At 35.3% G+C, this 17,500-nt stretch overlaps 2 protein-coding genes across 8 annotated transcripts in view; both read left to right on the top strand.

Moving 5' to 3' along the window:
- Positions 1-4,238, top strand: part of rxylt1 (ribitol xylosyltransferase 1) — a 9,800-nt gene extending 5,562 nt beyond the window's left edge. Inside the window, 3 exon segments of the mRNA NM_001075112.2 lie at positions 1-94; positions 3,274-3,444; positions 3,682-4,238. The exon segment at positions 1-94 is cut by the window's left edge and continues 221 nt beyond it. Of these exon segments, the coding sequence (NP_001068580.1) occupies positions 1-94; positions 3,274-3,444; positions 3,682-4,084 (668 nt within the window). The 3' untranslated portion in view covers positions 4,085-4,238.
- A 5,970-nt stretch (positions 4,239-10,208) lies between these two features.
- srgap1a (SLIT-ROBO Rho GTPase activating protein 1a) overlaps positions 10,209-17,500 on the top strand; it is a 197,388-nt gene continuing 190,096 nt past the window's right edge. For all 7 annotated transcript variants that reach the window (XR_015514755.1, XM_087292999.1, XM_087292998.1 and 4 more), the window contains exon 1: positions 10,209-10,723. Coding sequence is in view for 6 of the 7 variants with exons in the window: in XM_087292999.1 (XP_087149125.1) it covers positions 10,645-10,723 (79 nt within the window). In the remaining variant the exon portion in view is untranslated. The remainder of the gene's footprint in view (positions 10,724-17,500) is intronic.

Here is a 17,500-nt window from a genome sequence, read left to right as displayed (position 1 = left end):
GAAATGGTGGGTTTGTGGACCTGCTCTTTCTGGTGTACGACAGTCCTTGGGTCAATGATAAAGACATCTTCCAGTGGCCTCTGGGTGTTGCCACGTAAGCATTATTTATTTTATTTATTAATTAATTAATTATTTAATTTATTTCTTTATTTTTATACTCCCTAGAGCTGCATTTATTTGATCAAACACGCAGTAACGTTTTAAAAAAATAAAAATATTGCAATTGACCCTTTGCTAAGCCACACCTGAAAACCCCCACACACCAATCGTGGCTTAACAACCGTAGCTACCTGTCAAGCTTTCGAGTGAGGGAAGCAAGCCAAAGCGTTGTGCATATGGATTGTGTAAATCTTATACCTGGTATCCTAAACGTTTGGACAGGGTGATGACATTTTTTTTCTCTTTTTAAAACCTAAAATCTAAAGGGAGAAATGCCAGCGTGGATCAAGCTGTATGAGGGGCACTAAAAGATTGGAGATAAGTTGGTTTTGTTTTCGATATTCCTGACACATTCAGTGATAGACGGCAATAACTCACACATCTCTTACCCTAAAAAGATCTAAACTGTGTTTCATACAAAAATACAAAGCAGGTTTTGTTTCGCAGCTGTTTAATTCTTTTTTTTTTGCTCTATTATTAGCACTGCTCCGTTAGTCCTCGCCATAGTAGTCATACTAATAGCAATCATTTTTCCATCTGTTTCAAGCTACGAATATTTGAAATTAAATCTCGACAGAACAAAACCAAGATCTAGAGATTGATCACAAGATTGCTAGAGATTGATCACAAAGTGAGCACTTGCGATCAATATACTTCACCCGCAGCTATTTTTCAGTAATTTATATCCCTCATGTCCATGTTAGAGCTACAGTTTATTGATGTTTTCGTCCGTTGTTTAGCGATTAAGTCATTATAGCAGGTTAGTGCCTACTTTTATATTTGGTGTCTGATTAATATTTGCTGGTTGGGAAAATTTATTCACTTCTCTATTTATACTGTGATTTGTATTGTTTTCCACTTAACAGCAAATTAGAATAGAAACTGTATGAAGCGCACACAAACACACTGACAGTTATAGGTATTGTACATTGTTATGGGTCAATGATGCTGATATTTGGCACAAATCCATCAATTTCCCCTTTCTGGTTGTTCTTTCTATGAATTAATTATGTAGAAGCACTGTCTATGCGTGTTTCCTTGTCGGTTATTAACACTATATTTTGTTGCACAACAATAGTCTATCGGGGTTTTTGGCTAAAAAAGAGAAATCACGGTTTAATTAGTTATTATTAAATTATTTTTAAATTTGACCTCCCCTGCTGTGCATGAACTAAGCTGTTGAATGGTCAGCGTATGAGGCAGCTAGGCTAACCTAGCTTAAATTTTGGTTAAGTTATTTCCTAATCGGTTGCGTATTATGTTATGAATATACCCCTGTAACGCATACTGCAGTGTTTTGTTGTCTGGCTTTTCTCGGTTATGTCAACTGTTCGCCAAAAATGACTAATTATTTCCCTGGCAATGTCTGACACCAGCGCATACACATTGTAATTGACGTGTCAGGCACGAAAGCTTGACCGGCATAGCAACAGTAACTAAATAGGCGGGGCTTAGTGAAGGGTCAATTTAAAATAACTTTTTCTTATTGAGTATATCATTTACTCCAGTTTTTATTTTCAATAATTTTTTGATTTAAAAACTTTTTTTTTTCCTGTAGAAGCTTTTCTGATTTTTATCAGTGCTGAAAATTGTTGCTTTTATATTTTTTGTTGAAACTGCAATGCAGTGCCATTCAAAAAAGTATTTATTTTTATTCATCATGGACACGTTAAATTCTTCGAATCAATAATCCCTGTTTTGAATGAATTAAAAAAAATCAATTTTGAACTTCCTTAAAAAAAAATATTATTTTGTCTATAAGACTCATTATGGGTTAGAACAGAAGTGCATGGAGTAATTGAAAACTTCCTTAATATAACACCACCCTTTCAATTTATGGTTATTTTTTTGAAGCTCTGATATCAAAATAAGTAAATCTGAAAAATACTTTATTGATATTTTAATATCCGTAGCCAAAAAATCAATTACAAGACACTGGATTCTTTCTGAAGCCCCAACAACCTAAGAATGGCCAGAAATAGTATATGATATTTTTGTGATGAAAAAATTACATTGTCTCTTCAACTCCAAATTACCCTGGTCCAAGTGGGCTGAATACATTACATTGTTCCATCCAATCTTCGTAGAAATATAAAAAAATTAATACCTAATTCCCATCCACAGAACAAACATTTTTCAATTTATGATCCATTGCACTTCACATCTTAATCCTCTCTTTAGATTAGAAATTTACAGCTTATAATAACTAAAGTTGAGTGAATATCGAAGACTTAACCTTTTCTGGCCCATGTATGTTTAGTTATTGATAATATTTATGTTACCATTTTATTGCTTCTGTTATTTTCATATATTTTATTTTGTTTTATTTTCTTCTAAAATTATCTTCTTTTTTTTCAAACTCCTGTGTTTATTTCATTTTAAAGGCAATGCCAAAATCCGATTCTGCCATAAAAGTGAAATTACTGAAACTACACACAGGAGCCTGAGAATAATTGTTCACTTTAGAAGAAAATTTCAGGTGGCACTTAGATTTTTGCATCTGAACTCAATTCAATTGTAATATATTTCACAATTTTGAAAGTTTTTTTTTTTTCTTCTGTTTTTTTTGTTTAAAGAAATGCAGGCTTGGTTGGGCAAAATAGGCTTAAAAAATCTTACTGATTCCAAACTTTGGACTTGACATGTAGTTAAAGCCTGCATGAGCCAGATGCTTCGACCATTTTTTTTATATCGTGAAAGTTTGTGGAGATTCTGAATATTAAATGAGAAAATGGTGGGCGTGGCTTGTTTTTTCTACTGTGAGCTTATTGGATGTAGTAAGTAGGCATTTCATTCAGAAAGATGAGGAAAAGGGTTTTCGGGAGAGTTATTACAACCTAACCTTCTCACCATTTCTGTCTGTTGTCAAAACTGACAGTTGGAGGGGCGTGGTTAAACATGTTAGCTTCTGAGAATTTAACTGAAAACAATCAGGAAGTGCATTTTCAGATGCAGATTACAAGGCCAAACTAATTTAGATTTTTTTTTTGAATGACATGCACAAATAAATTGTTCCACAAAACTAGCAATGTGTGCTAACTAAATCAATATGGTTAGGTTTGATTTCATTTTAAATCTGTTATTTTAATGATTTACAATGTGCTTTCTCTGCAGATACAGGCATTTCCCAGTAGTCACACTTAGCAGTCAGATGGTGAAAAAGGACAGGCCATACCTGTGCAACTTTCTTGGCACTATCTACAAAAACTCCTCCAGGGAATCTCTGATGAACCTCCTAAAGCAGAACAACATGGAGAAAGACTGCCTCATGCATGCTAGAGAGAAGTATGTGTTTGTGGAAGTAACGTCTAGTATTTCAGACACTTGATTTTAAATTGAAAGTTGCACATTTCTCCATACATGTAAAGTTGCAAATTAAACTTGATAAAACTAAACTTACTACTTATTTTCTACTGGACTATTCAATAGTTTAGGGTCAGAAAGGTTTTAAATTCTTAATCAAATAATATCCCAAACATTGCTGAATCCACAGAAAATGATTTAGAAATTTCTTGTGATCAGGTGGCTTCCTCAAGAGACGTCCGACACCTCCAGACAGTACCAGATGGCATTAGCTCAGAGTGACCTGACTCTTTGCCCGGTGGGAGTGAACAGCGAATGCTACCGCATCTATGAAGCCTGTGCGTATGGCTCTGTGCCCGTGGTGGAGGACGTCCTGACTCCGGGAGCCTGCGCTGTTGGGAACCGGTCCCCACTGCGGCTGCTTAAAGATGCTGGAGCTCCCTTCATCTTCCTTAAAGACTGGAAAGAGCTGCCGGTTATCCTGGAAAGAGAGAGAGCAATGAGCCAGAAGGAGAAAACAGAGAGGAGGATGAGATTGCTAGAGTGGTACAGCAGCTTCCGGCAGCAGATGAAAGACAGATTCACTGAGGTTTTGGAGGAGAACTTCTTCAAAATCACATAGGAAGAGGTGGGAGAACGTTAAAGGGGTAGTTCAGATGAAAATGATGAGTTTGTTTTAATTTACTCATCCTCAAGCCAGCAAGATCAATGGATTTCATACTTGCATTTGATTAAATTTACTTGAAATGTTAAGGTAAATCTTGTGTGAGTCATGACAACGTTTTTGTGTTGGTTACAACTTAATTTTTTTAAGTTATGAGGGATTTAAATAGATGTTTGAAGTCAGTTGATTAATAGTAATGTAAATTTGATTCAATGTAAACATTTAAAGTAGCAACAATTTTTTTATAGCATCTTTATTCCTTAAGTACACTAAAAATGAACCATTGAAAGTTGTTACACTTAAAACAGTAAAGTGTTTTCAACTTAATTACTGAAAACCATAATGAAATAAAGGCAAACTAAATCTTTTAAAATCCATTCAGCCGATCCCCTGGTCTCTTGGGAGCACTTTTAGCTTAGCTTAGCTTGGCATAGGTCATTGAATCAGATTAGACCATTAGCATCTTGCTCAAAATGGAATAAAGAGTGCTCGAAAGTCAAGTTAGTTCTATTAGTTAGCCAATTTTTAGGGTGTTTCATAAAATCATTGTGCTTCTGCTGCCACGGTACAATAGTACAGTTCCTTGATTATTACACTTTAATGAGAGTATAGTTCTTCGCTATATCAGCATAGAAAAAATAAACTTTTCATTTTAATTTAGCACACAATGTAGCTACAAAAGTGTCCTCCTTTTAAATAGGAAAATGATCAAAACTATTTGTTTATGTTTGAGTGAGATGCTAACGGTCTAATCTGATTTAATGATCTATGCTAAGCTAAGCTAAAAGTGCTTCTGCCAGACCCAAAGATTGGCTGAATGCATTTAACAATATCAAACTCAACTATTTGACTCTAGGCAAGTTGCCTATTTTCAAAAATAGCGTTCATTTTAATTATTATTTATTTATTCATTATTTTTCATTTTAATTTAATTATTTTAGGTGCAACAAGTTGAAGTAATAGTTTACATTTAAAACATTTTACAGTGTAGTCCATGAAAGTATATTTTTAGGTGAAACTGTGATTCATAAATGCTAGTCAATAGCTATGTTTCCATCCAAAAATGTGAATTAAATTTATGCGCAAAACTAGATCATCGCATAAAAGATGTGCGTATAAAACTGCATTTCCATCCAACGTTTCAAAGAGAACAAAATCGTCATTTCCTAATTAACTGCCACCAAATATCAACAGTAAAATCAGAATTTGGTGAGGTAGGAAAAGCTGCGTGAATCTTTTCCTTATTTAATAAATGACTTTCACCTCAAAGAAGACGACAAGCAATCAACAGATGCTCTTTACAGTCCTGGAGGTCATTATGAATATTCATTCATTCATTTTTTTGTCGGCTTAGTACCTTTATTAATCCGGGGTCGCCACAGCGGAATGAACCGCCAACTTATCCAGCAAGTTTTTACGCAGCGGATGCCCTTCCAGCCGCAACCCATCTCTGGGAAACATTCAAACACACACACTCATACACTACGGGCAATTTAGCCTACCCAATTCACCTGTACCGCATGTCTTTGGACTGTGGGTGAAACCAGAGCACCCGGAGGAAACCCACGCGAAGGCAGGGAGAACATGCAAACTCCACACACAAACGCCAACTGAGCCGAGGTTCGAACCAGCGACCTTCTTGCTGTGAGGCGACAGCACTACCTACTGCCCGACTGCCTCGCCCCATTACGAATATATAACTTCACTAATACTAAAATGGTTACTGCATGCATTTTACAATGACCAAAGCCACATTTCAGATGGTTTACAATTTGCTCAGCCTGCTGGTTTGTCCATTCACACACATTTTTATCACCACATGATGTCTTGTAACAAAACCACATGACCTTTTTATGCACATACTGGAATTTGTTCGGTTTCCATCGCAGTTCATGCTCCTCTTATCAAATAAAAAGTTTATCCTACTCAGTTATGCGCAGATGTTTTTATGCGCATTTTCAAATTTTATGCGTATCTTGGCATTACCATCACCCGTTTTTTTTTTTACGCGGATATGCAAAATGTGAATAAAAATAGGTTGATGGAAACAGCTAATGACTACTGCCATTTAGTGAGTAAAGAAATGTATCCAGGCAAACCAAAATTAATACTTGTGGTTCTTGACGATACTTTGAGCTCTTATGAAACAAAAAATTATTTCCACAATTATTTCCTTTAATCTGCAGCTTCAACAAAGTGTCCTGAGAGTGTTCACTTATTTTTGGATTATGAGCTGAGAGTGAGTATATTTGGGTGAACTCACTTTAAAAACAGAGAAAAGCATTGGGTTTTAAATGACATGAGGGTGAGTAAATTATGGTGGTACTATTATATTATATGGTACTATTCTTTTAATATATAATAGATTAAAAAGATGGTGAGCAGATGCTGTGCATCAACATTTAGATTGTCACTTAATTTTAGACATATTAGGTTTGTTTACCTTGATGTTTTACTTGTGAAACAATGAGATGCTACTGTATGTTTTAATATAACCTGGTTTACCATACTCTACTGTGCAGTACATTAACGCCTTCCATGTTTACTGTACATTTTTATTTATTAAGTCTTCACGTTTCAATGAATAATAATAATAATAATAATAATGGCAGCTTAATTGGGCTTTTACATTTCATTTTTCTCACTTGAATGTTTTTTTTTTTTTTGATTCAGCTTAATGCAATTAAATAACTTTTAACCTGTTTGTATTCTTAACCTTGCCTGATTTTAAATTATCAAGCATTTAGACTACGAACACAGTGCTGAAGGGGTTCTGATATGTACTTCAATATAAAATATTTAAATATAAATCTACATTTTCAGTTGCAAAGACAGTGGCGACGTTCAGATAAAGCATACATTATAAAATGTCAATGTGAAGCTTAATGACTTTGAGTAATACTGTGGACAATAGGGGCTTCAAAAGGTTACATTTTGTAATTTAAATAATTATATTGTATTTATATGTCTTAATCGATCAATAATCTGTTTTTACAAATTAAAAGTCTGACTTTGCATTTGTAAAACTATATATAAATGTATTATCTTATTGAAACAACACTGTTGAAAATATTTCATGGGAGAAATTATAGACTTTGCTTCACAAGTACAGCATATGATTACTAATAAAGTAAAAGAAGTAACAAATAAATGAATTCACAAATGTTATCCTACTAAGACTCGTCTTCAGAAATACAAGTCTGACATTGATGTGAGCTGCTCCTTTTATCCCTCTTCGGATTGTATATTTGTTCTGGCAGTGCTCCTGGCTGAGATTCTGGTCAGATCTGTTGATGTTTATTCATTCTTATATTATGAGCGACTTTTCCTTTTCTTTTAAAGATGTTTTCTTTGGGTTGTTTGACGATTCTAAAGAATATAAGCATATAATTATTTATGTATTCTATTAGCCAAGTTTCATATTAGCAAACAAAAGTTTGGTGGTTCTAAATCTTTTTTGATTCATTTAAAATTGACCTACAGCAATAATTGGAAACTATCCAGCACCCTTTTTAATCCAAAAGCAACGAAAACTGTATCTTTATATTCTTCCTTTGTGTCTCTTTAAGGTAAAGCTTTATCTTATTATTTTTATTTTTGTGTACATTTCTGTGCAGTTTTTCATTTGTATCATTTGTCTTTGTGTATGTTATTGTATATGTTCTACCTCTTTACTTTAATGATGATTTAAAAAAACCTACAAATTAATTATTGTTTTAGTAAAGGTAGCACAAATAAAAGACGAAAGCATGCTGAATCATTTCCAAAAATTGTAAAAGATTTTTTTGTTGCAAAAATGATGCTCTTAACCTTTTAAAACTGTTTATAAGAAATTCATATAAGGTCTTGCAATAAAACAGCTGTCCTGTAAGAGGCGCTGCGTAACAATAATATCCTTTTTGCAGAGATAACATTCATTTTTCTTCAATTTCTTCAGTCCCTTTATTCATCAGGGGTCGCCACAGCGGAACGGGCCACCAACTTATCCAGCATATCATACGGGATCTTAAAAAGACTTAAAATGCCTTCAGTTTCACAGAAATAGTGTGTTGTAGGTCTTAAATCATTTTAAACAGGTCTTAATTTTAAGGTTCTCCAAGTAAAGTTAACTAATCGGGCCGACGGCTATCCATTCAATAAATTATATATATATTTTTATTTATATGTATTTCAGTCTTTTATTGCAAAGAGATCCAATTCACAACAGCTGTTAGACGTTTTTACAGCACATTCCCTTTATTAAATTCCCTAACCAGGAAAAGAAAATTAAAAACAATTACACCATTTCTCATGATAACAACAACAACAACAAATCCCTTTACATAATCTTCCATTTACACAAACTACTTACTGAAGTGTGGGTAGGTGGACATAATATTTGTAAATGGGCAAGAAATGTAAGGTTTTATAACAGTTCTATTCAATTTATTTGGACCACAAACACACACACACACACACACACACACACACACACACACACACACACACACACACACACACATATATATAATTTTATTATTATTATTATTATTATGTTATTCTTTACAATAAATATTTTAAGAATATTAAATTTATATATATTAAAAAAAACATTATGGTGAAAAAAGTATATACAACTTTCTTGTAATGTTATACAATATTATGTGATTTAAAAAAAATTACATTTGTTTTTTTTTTCAAATTCCATTGGCCCAACCGGGTCATTACAAAAAAATCCTTAGTGTTTAGCCCTGTATAAGTCTAAAATTTCATTCATAATGGTCTCAAAAGGTCTTAAAAAGTCTTAAATCTGACTTGATGAAACCTGCAGAAACCCTGATATCATCAAAACACATGCACCAAATATAAACTTTATGGACAAAATGTTGTCACGCTTTTTTATGTATTTCTTTTTTATTGAACATATAGAGACTATTTTTGGATTTGAGCGCCCTTTAAAAATGCGGTAAAATGTCAGAAATGCATTAAGTGTAATTCTATCTCTACTCATTCACACCAATTTAGTTTATGCAATTCACCTATAGCCAGAGGCGGACTTAACCAATGAGCAAGGTAAGCAGCTGCTTAGGGCCCCGGAGAAATAGGGGGCCTCGACCAATGCCAAGAAGCCTATATTAACCATCCTATAGCTCTTTTATAATTGCTCAAATCATTTGTTTTAAAATCTGTCTAACCATTAGGATTTCAACATTATTGTCTTTTTTTTTTTTAAACGGGGCCCTCATGACCAGTGGAACGTTTCTTCCCTTACTGCACATGCAAATATTAAAATGTAATCTTAAGTATGGCTTATTAACTGTACATGGTTTGTGAGCTTGTTTATTTATTTGCAAATTCATTGTATTTAATATTACATTAAGGTTCCACTTAAAATGTTTTTAACATGCAGTTTATTTACAAAGTAAAACCATCTATAGAGAAAATATATCTACAGAGAAAGAGAGTGTTTTGAGTTTTAATGCTAGAGCTGCATACCTGGAATTGCTTAGGGCCCCCAAATCACCAAGTCCACCCCTGCCTATAGCACATGTCTTTGGACAGTGGGAATTTGGAGCACCCAGAGGAAACAAACACGGGAAGAACATGCAAACGCCACAGAGAAATGCTAAGTGACTCAGCCTGGACTCAAACCAGCGACCTTCTTACAGTGAGGCGACAGTGCTAGCCACTGTGCCACCCAAAAAAATAATTGCAATGATTTATTTTTCATGTAACTCCACATACTGACCACCAGGCGTCCTACACAACACACAGATGAGTTGCTAAAACTAGTTTAAAACTTAAAAATATTCACTCTTTTTAATTTAAAACTTTATTATGAAGTCATATAGTTTGTTTTTCGATTATAATGAACTAGGAGCGTTCAAAACAAACTCAAAATAAATACACTTTACTTAAAGTTTTTAAACTAGTTTGCTTTTGTTCACTAAAATCCCAAATGCTCTACTTTTGAATCGCTAGCCGTGTAAAGACGCCTCGAAAATGACTTTGAGGGACAGACAACTGGTTAGGAAAGTTGTCAATCCCGTCCACGTTTCCGCTACGTGCGCCCCTCCACCTCCAATCCCTCCCATTTCCAACCACTTGCTTTTCCAGCTGCTTTGAGGTCAGTCAGAACCGTGAAACTGTCCGGCGACTAGACGCGAGGAAAAGCTGCTGAAAATCACGCCAGTTCAGAGTAACATGCCATAATGCTGCCGGAATCCGTCGGCGGGTGACTAAAAAGCAGCTCCTAGGGTTGGATTTTCCTCTTGCTGGAACTAGCCGTGGTCGATTGCCCAAGGAAAGGGTTACTTGTTTGGGAGGAAACTCTTCCCGTGCGCGCTCTGTTTTGATCGCGTTCACGGCGGAATTACAACCGGGATTCATTTGCGTTTGGTTTTTGGGGATTTTTCTGCCCTGATCAACTTGAAGAAGATTCTCTGGGATGCGCTGGCCGCTGTAGTGAGACCCCCCTCCTCAAATACGCCAGTTTGTAAACACTCTCATAACTGAATTGTTGATCTTTCCTCTATTCGATGTTGAAAATGTCGAATCCTCCTGTGAAGTTCAAAAAGGATAAAGAGATCATTGTAGAGTACGAGACTCAAGTCAAAGGTAAGGAGCTAACTGCTGGAGTAGTTGAAGGATTGGTTCATGCAGTATTTAATCATTAAGCAGGTCACTTCTGCATCGTGATGATGATGCTTTTATGCACAGACTGAAAATTTTTTGAAGACTTTGGGTTTTAAAAACAACATGATTGGTGGATTCTTGTGTCAGTGATAAGATTGAGATTTTGAAGAAAACAGGTTTTTATATAGTTTGTCAAGTTGTTAGAAACCTTTCCTGAATTATTTTTTAAAAATAAGTTGATCTAATGTCTGTATAATGTCAAGTGGCATGATGTCTAGTACAAACTTGATTATTTTTTTTAAACTAGATTTTTGACTCCAAATTTTGACATATTTAGAGGCAGTCTTGACAAAACATTACATTTTGCAGAAAATAAAATGGTTATGCTTATGACAACAAAGTGACTTTTTGCATCAGGATTATGCCACTTGGACTTTTAATAATTTTAAAAGTAAAATTGCAGCTACATTGCTCAGCATATATGAGTACACCATTTACAAATCTCTCATTTAAGTGAATATCATCTATAGGAAGCTTTGCAATATTACATTTGTGCATATACATTAGTCCGTACTGAAGCCAAATCTGGAGCTTATCTAACAAAATATTGCATGATAGCGGTCTAAAATGAGTACACACAAATTTATGTTTGGGAAAAAAACAGAGCAAAAAAAAAAAAAATGCAAAATTCAAGAGATGCAAAAAATGTAAACAGTTTTGTTGAAATTTTGTAGTTTGTAATTTTTCCCCCCAATATTTTGCATGAATTTTATTGCATTATCTTTCTATTTCTAAAGATATTCAGTGACTAAGATATTATTTTAATAAATATATCAATGTAATAAATCTATTTTGATCAAATTCAATGAAATATATTACCTATATTCACTGAGATAAAGAGAAAAATATTAATTTTCAAAATGGGGTGTGCTCATTTTTGCTGATCACTGTATGTTTAAGAAATAATAACGAAAGTTAAAGGAATAGTTCATCCAAAAATGAAAATCCTGCCATTATTAGCTCTCCGTTCACATGTTCAAAATAATTTTGAGATTCTTTCCTCTGTTAAACACACAAGATTTATTTAAAGAATGTTGGAAACCTGCGACCATTGACTTTCATAGTATTTTTTTAACATGAATGTCAATAGGTTTATAACAATTTTTAAAATATCTTAATTTGTGTTCAACAGAACAACAGCAATAAATAAATAAATAAATAATAAAAATACAAAAAAAAAAAACATGAAACTTGTTTGAAAAATGTGAAGGAAGAGTAAATGTCAGAATTTTTGTTTTTGGATAAACTGTCTTTAAGCAAACTTTATACTCTTTTTTAATTTTATTATTCTTTGTTTTTATATATATATCTTCATCTTTAGACACTAAAATGATAATAAGACTTTATGAAGTTTGTGTTGTTTTTGTAACATTAATGAATTCCCACAGACGTGGAAAACAGGCATTTTTAAATGAGTGGTTTCCAAGCCTAGAAAACTCTACAAAATTCACATATTTTAACCCTGAAAGGAGAATTTAGATAGACAAGTTAACTGCCTTACTCATGACTTGCACCCCTGCTATATTTAGATGAAAAAGATGATGATGATGATGATGATGATGTGTGTTTTATACCAACTCACTTCTCTGAGTCATTGTTGAGAAACTCTTGCATTATAAATTCCGGTGTATCCAGTGACTTCAAATGATTAGAAGAGTCATAGTACCTCATTACTAGCCAAATGTGTGCACCTTGAGTGCAGGTCAACTTTCTGAAAAAACTTCCAGCTCACTCTCCAGCAAACAGAGCCGGATGGTCTGTTTCCTTTTCATCTCATGAGCATCATCATCGTCATCATCACAGGAAAGAGGCAGTTGCCGCATTCTAGTAACCATGGGGATTTGGCATTGCCCCAAAGCCTCCAGTCCTCCAGGGCTCTTTGCAGACAGAAAAGACTATTATTTGTGTAGAGGCAGTGAGTGAGTGAGTGAGTGAGTGAGTGAGTGAGTGAGTGAGTGAGTGAGTGTGTGTGTGTGTGTGTGTGTGTGTGTGTGTGTGTGTGTGTGTGTGTGTGTGTGTGTGTGTGTGTGTGTGTGTGTGTGTGTGTGAGAGAGAGAGTGAGTGAGAGAGAGGTATGTTGATACCATGACATGGTGCTTGGTGTTCATTTGGCAGGAATGTGTACTCCAGTCGCTCGCTCTGATGATGACTAAGACGGTTAATAGCAGCATGATGCACTGAATCTGCCCGTGCCGAGCATCTCATTAGATTTGCATTGCAGCCAAATGGAGTTGTAGCAACATGAAAACAGCCTTCGGATTATTATTTTTTTCCATGAATGAATGAGGGAGACTTGTTCTAGCACAACTTTATGTTGGTGCAATGTTGACAGTTATGCTTGTTTTATTGACCGTTATAGGCTGCCATCCATGTAAGGGACAGGTGCACAGAAGTTTGTCTGTGTTTTGTCTCTGGCAATGTTTACACCTTAGACAATGGTGAATACACTGTAAAAATGCTGGGTTTCACACGACCGATTTGTGTTGGGACAACATGAAGGAATTAAGTTAACTTAGTAACATAAAAAAATTAAGTTGTTCCAAAAAAGCTAAAAAATTGGGTTGCTTCAGCTTATTTCAAATAAGTAGTTTGAACAAACAGTAAATGTCATGTTTTGAGTGTACAGGTGTGTGAACCTGGTGTTGAAATGCTTTTCAACAGCTTTGACAAGTAGTGGAGAACACATTTGATTGTCTTTTGAGTTAAAGTGGAAGTGAAGCACTCAGCAAAGTTTACATTATTTTTTCACATTGGTTTCCACTTTAAAGGGCACCTATGGTAAAAAATCTACTTTTCAAGCTGTTTGGACAGATCTGTGTGTTGGTATAGTGTATAGACCGTCATACTGGGGTGATATGAACACACCCAGTCCTTTTTTTCAATTTAACTACAAAAAAAGGGTCGGCCAATTGGAGCTGTTTTCAAATCGATCGCACCATTACGTAGGTGTGCGATCCCCCCGCCCACTGAATTGATTGACAGCTGCGCGCATTAACATGTTCCGGTAGTCGCGTGTATATGTCAACAAGACCAGACAGACATACGCAAAGCAACCGGGAATAAAAGGTCTGTTCTGTTCTCTAGGATCAGCAATCATCATCAAATGTGATTAAGGGTAAGTTTCACATGTTTAAAGTGTTTTAAAACCGAGTATGTGTGTAATTAATTACAGCGTTTTACTTCAGCTTTACTTCATCAGCACAGCCGCGTGTCAGAACAATTATAAAAGAAGACGCTTCAATCCCGGTTTGTGGAAGTTAAATCAGGTTTATTTTGTACATTAGCATAACAGATATCCACACAGTACTTGAGGTTAGCCTTAACTAAGCTAAGCGCGCTCTGTCTGTCTGCCTGCCTGTGTGTGTGTGTCATCTGCGGTGTGTGTGTGTGTGTGCGCGCGCGCATTTACTTTGTAACGATTTTGTGTGTGACTCATCAATGCAACTTCACAATACTGATTAGTAAAGGTTAGTTCTTACTGTAGTATCTCACAAACGCTACGTGAGACCTTCTTCCTTTAAGTCTGTCTGTTGTCTGACGCAGCTGAGGGAGGAGGCATGTAGAAGCAGTAGGCTGGAAAAACTTGTCTTAAAGGCGCAGTACGACAAAACCACCCCCTGCTGGAAGTCAGTATAAAACAGCATCTTGTAAAAGGTATAATGAAAAATCTGATGGGTATTTTGATCTGAAACTTTATATACACATTCTAGAGACGCAAAAGACTTATATTAAATCTGAAAAAAGGGGTAACCTAGGTGCCCTTTAATGAAAACATATTAAACAAAGTCGATCAATGTAACCATTTGGAAGAAAAGGGCATGTTTTACTATAGCTTTTAGTGTAAGGGCACTGTTAACTTGGTATATTACTGTGTCTGACGGCACGGGGTTGGTTTCGTTCCCTCAGCTCAACAGATAGAGTGGACGTAATGTTAAAAACATTGTTGACCATTTAGGCGAAAGTGACAAACTGCAAGCTTTAAATGTTTATATCTTCTAAACCTAAATTTTGTCTGTTTTAGAGTACACTAGCATATAGATATCCTTAAAACTAGCGATAATTCTACCCACTTTAAGCGGTACAGTCACTACAGTGGAAATGCCCACCCAGCTGAATAAAACCAAAACAAAACAAGCTGAGCTGTATCTGCAGTGGAAAAGTGGCTTTTAAGTCTTCCATTCAATTTTCCTCAACCTGATTTTGGCATTTGAGCACTGATTTTCTCTAAAATGATGTGGTCCTTGAGAAAGTGATAAAGTGAGAGAAAAGAAAGGCCGGAAATTTGCCTGGAATCCCTCTTTATCAGCTCATGCAGAGGACTTGTGTCCGTAAGTGGTGTTATATTTGTATTCCAGGTTATCATATTGCTTGTGTTTAGATAGCACTTTTTCTAATTCAACAAGGTTGGGAAGGATTAAAAATAAATGTCAACCAGGCTGTAGGGATGTCAGCCAGGCTGTAGGGTGAAGTAAGAGAGATTTAGGATACCAGCCAAAAGCAAGATTTAAAGACTGCTAAGGCGTACTTTTCTGTTCTCTGCAATAGTGATGAATCAGCAATGTCAACAGACATCAGAGATTACAATGAGTACTTCCTATTAGTAATCCAGTATTTGAGTTTTGACCAAGTTTAATGTTATACTTCACATAGTAAGTCTGTGATGACTCACTATTTTTGCTTATGATTCCCACGTGCTGTTTCCGAGTTTTAAACATGGCAGCGTTTAATACTTTTTAACGGTGACTCACATTGTTTGCTTTAGCACCATCATGAGTCACATGAAGCTTATTTTAGATTTATCAGGTTAGGTCAGCCAGAAAGGACTGAAAGGCGTGAGGATCCCAGTGGTTGTTCCATATAAAGCTGCAGGCGGACCTAACAATCAGTCTTATCAACACAAAAAACTGTCGTATCCATCAACCTGCGCTCCGTGCAGCACTGACCGCACAGAGGGAAGAATGAACAGAGCGAAATATAGAAAGTCACGAAAATGTTGACATCAAATTTCTCAGAATTATTTCACATACTTACCATAAACCATGCTAGCACTTGGTTGAGATCTCTTTTGCCTTTAAAGGTGCCCTAATTTAACAAGATGCTAAAAAACATTGCTCTAAAACTGCACACTCATGAAGCGAATCTCCCATTCCAGCACATCCTAGAGCTTCTCTATTGGATTGAGTTCTGGGAACTACAGTTGAAGTCAGAATTATTAGCCCCCCTGAATTAATAGCGCCCCTGTTTATTTTTTTCCCCAATTTCTATGTAATGGAGGGAAGATTGTTTCAGCACATTTCTAAACATAATAGTTTTAAAAACCTATTTCTAATAAACGATTTATTTTATCTTTGTCATGATGACAGTAAATAATATTTTACTTGAAATTTTTCAAGACACTTCTATACAGCTTAAAGTGACATTTAAAGGCTTAACTAGGTTAAAAAGGTTAACTAGGCAGGTTAGGGTAATTAGGCAAGTTATTCTATAACGATTGTTTGTTCTGTAGACTATCGAAAAAAATATTAGCTTAAAGGGACTAATAATTTTGTCCCAAAATTGTTTTTTGAAAAATTAAAAACTGCTTTTATTCTAGCCAAAATAAAACAAATAAGACTTTCTACAGAAGAAAACAATATTATCAGACATACTGTGAAAATTTCCTTGCTTTATTAAACATCAGTTGGGAAATATTAAAAAAAGAATCAATAGGGGGCTAATAATTCTGACTTCAACTGTATATCGAGGCCAATGAGTATGTTTGCATGGACACCAATACTTTAATTTTGATACGATTAAGACAATACTCTGATTAAGAGTCTACCATGTAAACAATGATTTTTGATTACCTTAATCTGACAAAAGTCAACGAACTAAAGAAAAAAACCAATTAAGACGTGGAGTATTCCTATTTTAGTCGCATTAGTGAAATGCAGTACAGACATATAAGCACCCTAATCAAACCATTACCGTTTTTATTTCACATTATATACACACAACACATTCTACATACACACCAGCACCAAGACATGGACAACAAAACAATCACTTCTTTAAAGAGAACAACTGTTTGCTAACAAGTTGATACCGCCAACTTGTCTGGAATATTACGTAATACAGCATTTTTGATGTTTTCATGGTGTGTAGACGCAGATTGTTTTGAAACTTTGTTTTGTGTAAACATGAAACCTTTTCAAAACTCAGGGAATATTTGTTTTCAGATTTTGGCTACATTATTGTCATGTAAACGTAGCCTCTGAGATATGGTTGCGCCTGAAAAATCCCATATATCAGCAGTTTCAGAGATCAACAAACCAGTCAATGTTCCACAACAACTATGCTACATTCAGAGTCGCTCAGATCCCTATTGAGATCTTAAGCAGATCATCTTGACCACGTCTAAATAAATCGAGCTGTTTACATGTGATTGGCTGATTTGATGTATTGCATTTACAAGCAGTGTGGAACTTGTGTTTCTAAAAAAAGAGCTTGTGAGTGTATGAATGGAAGCTAAAAAATGTGGTCGCTTGGCCTGCTGGCAAAGAACAATAGAAATGTTTTCTTTGGCCATATTGTGTGTTTGATCTCACACAGTTGGTGTTTTTTCATGGCACCGGGTCACAAGTCGCTGACCTGCTCCTGCTGGCTCTTGACATAAACACTGTCCTCAACCTGTCATGCAGGAATAATTTCCCTTTATAA

This window comes from Danio rerio, chromosome 18 (assembly GCF_052040795.2).
Source record: "Danio rerio strain M-AB ecotype USA chromosome 18, GRCz13ab, whole genome shotgun sequence".
In the NCBI taxonomy this organism is placed as follows: Eukaryota; Metazoa; Chordata; class Actinopteri; order Cypriniformes; family Danionidae; genus Danio; species Danio rerio.
The sequence above is the reverse complement of the archived record's forward strand: the minus strand, read 5'-3'. Positions and strand labels throughout refer to the sequence as shown.